The sequence below is a fragment of the Mastomys coucha genome, unplaced genomic scaffold (assembly GCF_008632895.1).
Source record: "Mastomys coucha isolate ucsf_1 unplaced genomic scaffold, UCSF_Mcou_1 pScaffold5, whole genome shotgun sequence".
In the NCBI taxonomy this organism is placed as follows: Eukaryota; Metazoa; Chordata; class Mammalia; order Rodentia; family Muridae; genus Mastomys; species Mastomys coucha.
Genome location: NW_022196911.1, coordinates 80,667,502 through 80,676,403, shown reverse-complemented (window position 1 = coordinate 80,676,403; position 8,902 = coordinate 80,667,502). Strand labels below are relative to the sequence as shown.

Here is an 8,902-nt window from a genome sequence, read left to right as displayed (position 1 = left end):
CTGGGATTTGAACTCATGACCTTCTGAAGAGCAGTCGGTGCTCTTCCCCACTGAGCCATCTCACCAGCTCCCCCCCCCTTTTTTAAAAACAAAACAAAACAGCTATTATTACTTTTTATTTTATGTGTATGATTGTTTGCCTGAATGTATGTCTACAACACCTCTGTGCAGTGTCCAAAGAGGTCAGAAAGGAGCATCAGATCTTCTGGAACTAGTTTCAGATGCTTATTAACCACCACATAGTTGCTGGGAACTGAACCTGATCCTCTAAGTGTAACAAGATAAAGCAATTCATTACCCACTCCAGGCTGGTTTGTGATCTTCCTACAGCACTTCCTAAATCCTGGCATTACAGGATTGTGTCATCGTGTCAAACGACAGAGGCTCCTTCATGCTCACACAGAGGTCCTGTGTTGGTGTTGGCCTTCTATTCCCTTCCATTTCACAGGTAAAATGACTGAGGCCTATGTTACAAGCCTCTCTGAGGTACTCGATATGTTGTACCACTATGCTGGACTCCCCAACCACTGTTTCTAGAGATTCTAGAGGCACCACCAGTCAGAAGGTGAAGTCGAAAGGGGAAAGTATCTCACGGGGGTGGCAGCAGAGCTAGCGATGGAGGCTGCCCTGGAGCCCCATCTTCTGACTTCTGTTGTGGTGCTTGCTACCCATAGCCCACAGACTCCCTATCTGTGAGTGACTGGGCGGCCAATGATGCCACAGGCAATGGCCCATGCCCTTCTGTTCACCTAGCTAGGTTGAGGGACTGGAGAGAAGATTGGCACTCTTACCTTTCCAGCTCCACTCTCTCCACTGACCACAATGGACTGGTTGACTGGCTCGATAAGGCTCTTGACATTTCTATAGGTCTGTTCACCCACTGTGAAGATGTGGGGTTTCAATTTCTGGAATATCAAAGTCACATGAGTACTGGCTTAAGAGTGAGTGATTCAATGACAGCCTAGACTAGGAGGCTACCAGGTGTGTTGCTAGCATGCTTCCTTCAAAAATACTGGCCCAGATGCCATGAAGTCAGGCCCAACTGCAAAACACCTATGGCTGATTCATCCACCGAGGTTCTCTCAGCATGGATGCAGCTAGCTTCTAGCACTCTATGACTTTATGCTCTCACCTGATTTTATTTCATTTTAATTTTTTTTTTTCGAGACAGGGTTTCTCTGTGTAGCCCTGGCTGTCCTGGAACTCACTTTGTAGACCAGGCTGGCCTCGAACTCAGAAATCTGCCTGTCTCTGCCTCCCAAGTGCTGGGATTAAAGGTATGTGCTACCACCACCTGGCCTGATTTTCTTTCTTTCTTTCTTTCATGTATATGAGTACACTGTAGCTATACAGATGGTTGTGAGCCATCATGTGGTTGCTGAGAACTGAACTCAGGACCTCTGTTCCCTCTGGCCCCCCTTGCTCCGACCCAAAGATTTATTCATTATTATATGTAAGTACATTGTAGTTGTCTTCAGACACACTAGAAGAGGGCATTGGATCCCATTACAGACAGTTGTGAGCCACCATGTGGTTGCTGGGATTTGAACTCAGGACTTTCAGAAGAGCAATCAGTGCTCTTAACTGCTGAGCCATCTCTCCAGCCCTGATTTTATTTCTTAAATTAAATTAAAAAAGAAACCAATGTCAGATTCCTTGGGACTGGAGTTAAAGATAGCTGTGAACCATCATACTGGTGTTAGGAATTGGATCCTAGTTCTTTGTGAGAGCAGAAAGTGCTTTTTGTTTGTTTGTTTGTTTGTTTGTGTTTTTCAAGACAGGGTTTCGCTGTGTAGGCCTGGCTGTCCTGGAACTCACTCTGTAGACGAGGCTGGCCTCGAACTCAGAAATCCACCTGCCTCTGCCTCCCAAGTGCTGGGATTAAAGGCATGCGCCACCACTGCCCGGCAGAAAGTGCTTTTTTTAAAAAAAAGATTTTATGTATATGAGTACACTGTAGCTCTCTTCAGATTTACCAGAAGAGGGCATTAGACTCCATTACAGGTGGTTGTGAGCCATCATGTGGTAGCTGGGGATTGAACTCAGGACTCTGGCAGAGCAATCATGTTCTTAATCACTGAGCCATCTCTCCAGCTCCCAGGAAGTACTCCTAACCACTGAACTGTCTCTCCAGGTGCCCCCACCCCACTAAGAATGCCCAGGCTTTCCTGTAGTCCAGCTGAGGATGCTAATGAGCTTCTGACCCTGTGCTTCTACCTCCCAAGTGCCACTATACCTGGTTTTACAGTCCTGGGGATGGAACTCAGATCTCTGTATTGCAGGTGAGAACTTGACCAACAGAGCTACTTCTACATTTTTTCTTTAATAGTCTGGTTCTGCTGCTTATTTATTTTATAATTTGGAAAAAACTCTTTTAACTTACTGGCTGTATTAGTTAGAATTTCTTTTTTTTTTTAAATATTAATTTATTATTTATTTATTAGAAGTACACTGTAGCTGTCTTCAAACGCACCAGAAGAGGGCATCAGATCTCATTATGGGTGGTTGTGAGCCACCATGTGGTTCCTAGGATTTGAACTCATGACCTTCGGAAGAGCAATCGGTGCTCTTACCTGCTGAGCCATCTCACCAGCCCAATTAGTTAGGATTTCAATTGCTGTGAGGAAACATTGTGACCAAAGCAACTTGGGGTGAAAGGGTTTATTGTGCCTACACTTCTATATCAGAGTTCATTTTTGAAGGCAGTCAGAGGAGGAACTCAAGGAGGGAAAAATAACTCAGGGTTCTTGCCGAGGCCATAAAAGGAGTGCTTGCTCATACTGCTTTTTATAGCACCCAGGACCATCCAGGACCACAATGGGCTGGGCTCTCCCATATCAATCACTAATTAAGAAAATGCCATATAGGCTTGCCCATAGTGCAGTCTTATGGAGGTGTTTTCTCTGCTGAGGTCTTCACCTCTGAGGTGACCCTAGCTGCTTGTGCCAGGCTGACATAAATTAAGACAGCAGACTACCTAAGAATGAGCAGGCTAACCTTAGAGATGAGCTATGTGAGGCTCAGAGGCATTAATAATAACCTGCCATAGACCTCAGCACGTAAGGACATCTGTGAGAATTGAATTCAAAGCTGATTGTCTTTCAACAAATATCGCCCTCAATGTGCTGACATTAGTTGGGCAGTGTGGAAAAGCAGGGTCACAATCTGACATTTGCCTTTGAAGAGTGGGCAGAGAGTGTGTTAGACCAGGTGGGCTCTCGGGATTGGCCTCAGGATCGACTTCTTTGCATTGCACTTGTTTACTTCTGCTTACATAAACTGGAGGGCAGTGCTGTCTGCACCATGCCTCGCCAGCCTAGCCAGCAATGATCACTTACAGCTTCCTGAGGGGCTGCCTGTCTTCCTCTGACTGACCTGGCTGTAGCTGCCTAGTAACTGCACTTTTCAGCCTCAAGTGTTCTGTTTTTTTCACTCTTATCATTCATTCCCCTGGCAGACTCTGTCCGAAGGCCCACCTCCACGTGCAGTAAATTCTGCTCACCATGGGAGTTCCGCCAGGGTTGTCATCTTCAACCCTTTGCGAATCACCTCCTCCTGAACACATGTCCATTCACGGCCTACACCACTGCCTCCCACCCCTCAAATAATTTATTCTTAGTATAGAAGAACATGTGCTGACTGTTCAAAGACAGTCTTTTCTATATACACTTTTATTCTTTTCTAAAAAGATAGCTAAGGACACAACTACACCTGAAGATCCTTCACAGTAGTAGTAGTAGTAGTAATAATAATATATCCTTTTTTTTAGGTTTCTGTCCTGATTAACTATTTGTCTTCCACACTGCACCTTAGTTATGTGTCCACATTTCTGAGAGTTCTTGTTGGGCTAGGACATGGCACCAGCAGGCTTTGAATGGTTGTATCACTGTTGCATAGAGGAAGGATGGAGAGTCTGTAGGGAGGCTTAGACAGAAGCCGGGGAGTCTTACCTGAGGCTGAGGTGCAGCATGGTACTCTTGCATCAGCTCTGGTGCATAGAGCTGAGGAATGTGCTTGAAGGGGTTCAGAGCTACCAAGGTACAGCCAGCATTGGTATAGAAAATGTCTTCTGTGTACCGGGCCTGCAGGCACCTCAGGACTGAGGCAGAGATACTGTTAGCAAAGTCTGGCTCAAATACAGACAGAACCCCAGACACACATCTGGTAAGCAGCCTTCCCTCTGTAATTAGCTTAATGCCTTTAGAACCCTGTAGCTCCCCAGTGAATAGACATAAGATCTAATTAAGATGAGTCCCAAACCTAGAGCAAAGCCTGCCTTGGGGAGCCCAGGTGCAGTGCCAGGCTCCCTGCGGCACAGGCAGGGGCAGGAGTCTCAAATCGTGGTCTGAACTGAGGAAATGGGGCTGAAGACCCTTGCTGTACCCCTATTCTTTCAGAGCCACAGTCTGGAGGAAGGCCCATACCTGTTTCCAAGGTCACGGGATTCACCTTGGTGAGGTCATCCGGCTGGTGCAGTGGGACCTCCCCACCCAAGAACTCTCTTAGGTCTCCCTTGAGGGATGCCCTACCTTCGGCATCAGAGCCTAAACTGTGGCCGTTCACCTGGAGGGGAACAACACAAGAGCCATGAGACCTGGGTCTCAGACAACTGGCAGGTAATCTGGGTGGAGCCTGCAGAGGAGAAAGAACAGGTTTCTACAAGATCCAGGTGGCTCAGGTTTCAGCCCAGCTACTTATTAGCATGAGAGCCTGGATAATTCACCTATGTTCCCCTACCTCCCCCATAAATAAAGGAAGAGAAACTCAACTACCAGGTTATGGGGGGAAGAGACACACAAAGCACTCAATCAAAGCCTTTACAGTGCATATTAATAATCAATATCACCCTGCTTCCTCTGCTCTGAGATCCAGCTAAGGCAGCTCTTAGGCTACAGGCTACCAGCCTTACAGAGAGGATGGAGTGGGAAGAGAAGCCTGGCTGGAATCAGCTTAGGGAGGCTAAAGTCTTGGTATGATGTGTGTTTCCAAGAAGACTGATGAACTCTAAATGCTTGACCCCTCAGGAACAAGCCAAGGGAGCTTGTTTCATTTGAGCAGCACTGTAATGAGTTTCTTTTAGACTGTGAGGCACAGACACATCATAACATACAAAGCAGGCTCTCGTTATGTTATCTAGGGTAATTTCAGCACAGCTGAAAGCTTTGGAAGGGCAAGGACAGAAGAAAGAAAAGAAAGAGAAGGGAAGGAAGGCGAGAGGAAGGAAGAGAAAGGGCCTACTTAAAAAAAACAAAAACACCAACTACAATTTAGAAACAGTTTTGATTCAACTGGGAGTTGAATATGGAGATCAAGAACTTGGATTAGAAAGCTAGATTGAGCCAGGCGTGGTGGTGCATGCCTTTAATCCCAACACTTGGGAGGCAGAGACAGGCAGATTTCTGAGTTCAAGGTCAGCCTGGTCTACAGAGTGAGTCCAGGAACAACCAGGGCTACACAGAGAAACTCTGTCTCGAAAAAAGGAAAGCTAGATTGTAGCCGGGCGGTGGTGGCGCACGCCTTTAAATCCCAGCACTTGGGAGGCAGAGGCAGGTGGATTTCTGAGTTCCAGGCCAGCCAGGTCTACAGAGTGAGTTCCAGGACAGGACAGCCAGGGCTACAGAGAAACCTTGTCTCAAAAAACCAAAAAAAAAAAAAAGAAAGCTAGATTGTGCTGAGTGATGGCACACACCTTTGGTCCCAGTGCTTGGGAGGCAGAGGTAAGAGAATCTCTGAATTCAGGCCAGCCTGGTCTACAGAATGAGTTCCAGGACAGCCAGGGCTACACAGAAAAACCTTGTGTCAAAAATCAAACTGTCCCAGGATTTTCCCTGTCTAATTACTTTAGTGTAGAGGAGGCCTGTGATTGGACAGGGAAAAGGGGTGAAGCTAAGAGTTGCAGAGAGAGGGAGAAACAGAGAGGTCTCAAGAGGAGAGAAGAAAGCTGGGTGGTAGTGGTGCACCCCTTTCCTTTAATCCCAGCACTTGGGAGGCAGAGGCAGGCGGATTTCTGAGTTCGAGGACATCCTGGTCTACAGAGTGAGTTCAAGGACAGCCAAGGCTACACAGAAACCCTGTCTCAACAACAACAAGAACAACAAAAAGGGGGAGAGAGAGAGAATGGAGGTGTATTTGGTGTTATCAAAAGGTTAGAATAATTGGGTTAAAGCTTTATCATTATGAATTGGCTCTGAAATTATTTATTGGCATCTTATAAACTGTGATTTTATTGATACATAAATCTAATTGGTTAACTATGAGCTTAAGAGTCTTGATTCTACCAGTTACTGGGTATTGTGTTATCAAACCATAAGGATGGTGCATCTATTTGGTTACTGGAGTGTGGTACCTCTGGTTAGAGGGGATTATAAGGAACTAGTGGCTCAGGGACAAGCGAGCCAGATGCTTCGGGGACTAGCTGGAGAGAGGGACCCTGCTGAGACAGTGTTGTGGCCCACTGGTGTCGGTACTAGAGCAGGAACATGGCCTGGCGGGGCAGGAGAGTTGGTGGGTTCATTTTTTAATATCTCTTGAAACACCAAACAAAAAGTCTAAATGTTATTTACAATGTTGTGTTTGGATACTATGATATTCTTTGTTTTTCCAAATTCCTGATAATGAATGTGACCTTGAGGCAGTCACCTCACCTGTCTGAGCCGTCTCTCCAGAACGGGGACTCAAGAACACTGTGTAGTACATACTATTATACTTTTTCCACTAAAACAACATACTTAAACGTAGTGCCTCCTATTAACAAGGGCCAGGCATACGGCAGTCACTAATCCGGCTGTGGTAAAGATGGTTGTTCTTGGAATAAGGAAAAAAGAAAATACAACTGCCAGAGCAGATACTTGTCTTGCCTACTTAGCTTTCAAGTCCATTTCCTGGCAAATGGCTCAATGGTTCAGCAGCATCTACCATGGCTTTCTGGAGCCCAAGTCCTACCTTGGTTATTCTGCAGGGGCTCACTAGAACACAAACTCCCTGAGTCCTTAGTATGGGGCAAAATTTAGTAATAAAAAATTTCAGCAGATACAGACCATTGTGCTCTTTGGATCTGACCTACTTATAGAGAAAGGATACTATGTGTATGAGATAGAGCTCCACAGTGAAGGGTGGCTCCCACCTTGCAGGCCAGGGATACTAGCCTTTTCAGAGGCAGGACGCCCAACTCCACCTAAGCTACCTACCTTCTCCTACATTTTTGCACAGGCTCACCTCTTGTCTGAACCACTTATGTTCCTTCTCCACTTGGATAATTCATTCATTCATTCATTCATTCATTCTTTCTTTCTTTCTTTTTTTCTTCTAGACAGGGTTTCTCTGTATAGCCCTGGCTGTCCTGGAACTCACTCTGTAGACCAGGCTGGCCTCGAATTCAGAAATCTGCCTGCCTCTGCCTCCCAAGTGCTGGGATTAAAGAAGGCATTCACCACCACTACCTGGCTTTTTTTTTTTTTCCCTTTTAAGATAGGCTCTGTCTCTCTTTTCTAGACATTGAACTCACAGAGATCGCCCTGCCTGTGCCTCCCAAGTGTTGGCACTAAAGATGTGTGCTACCATGCCCAAGTTGCTTGGCTAATTCGTTCCTCCTCTTCTTTCTTCTCCTCTCCCCTCCCCTCAAAAGACAGGGTTTCTCTGTGTAGCTCTGGCTGTCCTCGAACTCATTTTGTGGACCAGGCTGGCCTCAAACTTAGATATCTGTCTGTCTCTGCCTCCCAGAGTGCTGGGATTTACGGCATGTACCACCATCGCTGCTGGGCCTCTTGATCACTCTTAAAAGGATCAGATTCAATGAACATTCTTGGAAGCCCCAAACTTCCAAAGTGATGCAACAAAACAGTCTGTCAGGAATTTCTGTCAGGATATGCCCCCATTTTAGGTTATCAACGTGATTTGGATTTCTTTACCTATCTCCCCTTAATCATTCCAAGGAAAAGAGCCATAACCACAAAAAGGGAGGCATTCAAGTTAGGTGTCAGGAAGAGTCCTGGGATAGCTATCTGGAGAGGGTTTTTCCTGTCCGTCACTAGAAGCACTGACAAGCAAGCAGGAAAGCGCCTGGTGGTACTCAGTTATGTCGGCTGGAGGGATTACCTGCTGGAGCATGATGCTTCAGTGTGGTCAGCCAGAGTCCTGTGTCACAGACACAGGCAGTACTGTCTATCAACCTGGTCATGAGGCCATCACTCCAGCCGAAGACTCAGGTGTGTGGGAATCACAGACGACTCATCTTGAAACCTGTAGCGTGAGACAGAAGACAAGGGCCACACACAGTCATCTCTGGGATGACTCAGACCTGCTCCTCCCACCAAGCAGGAGGATCCCAGATGAGAACCAGGCAGGCCTGGGCAGAGAGGGAGAGCCTGGGCGTCCCCGTGCCAAGAGCCTCCAGAGACTACCAGGGGTACTTTCTGACGTCTCTCTTACACTGAAAGGCCAGGGGCAGTTTTGAGGGAAGTAAGTGATGGGTTGGGGTTGCAAAAATCTTCTGGGTCAGTATGCCATGGAGAGTGAAGAGATCGCCTTGGCCCTATCATCAGCATTAGACAGAAATGTAGCCAGCAGCTGATGGACAACAGGCCTGGTGACAACTACTGATGTCCCCGGGAAGTTGTTCATAGTTTAGTCACTGGATGGGTATGTGACCCCAGGGCAACCCTACTGCCCCAAATTCTCACCTTGAAAATAGGGATAGTTAAATCTACCTTACATGGAGAGGTTATGAAGGCCAATGAGGTCAAGGTTTGAAAGCATAGTACCGCTGGGTGGTGGTGGCGTACACCTTTAATCCCAGCACTTGGGAGACAAGAGGCAGGCGGATTTCTGAGTTCAAGTCCAGCCTGGTCTACAGAGTGAGTTCCAGGACAGTTAGGGCTACACAGAGAAACCCTGTCTCAAAAAA

General features: G+C 46.7%; 1 protein-coding gene across 8 annotated transcripts in view; it reads right to left on the bottom strand.

Annotated features, from left to right (window-relative positions):
- Myo19 (myosin XIX) overlaps nucleotides 1-8,902 on the bottom strand; it is a 32,837-nt gene that overhangs the window by 21,873 nt on the left and 2,062 nt on the right. For all 8 annotated transcript variants that reach the window (XR_004113133.1, XR_004113134.1, XM_031351023.1 and 5 more), the window contains exons 2-5: nucleotides 8,095-8,238; nucleotides 4,425-4,563; nucleotides 3,951-4,099; nucleotides 792-905 (exon numbers count right to left, since the gene is read on the bottom strand). Coding sequence is in view for 6 of the 8 variants with exons in the window: in XM_031351023.1 (XP_031206883.1) it covers nucleotides 792-905; nucleotides 3,951-4,099; nucleotides 4,425-4,563; nucleotides 8,095-8,106 (414 nt within the window). In the remaining 2 variants the exon portion in view is untranslated. The remainder of the gene's footprint in view (nucleotides 1-791; nucleotides 906-3,950; nucleotides 4,100-4,424; nucleotides 4,564-8,094; nucleotides 8,239-8,902) is intronic.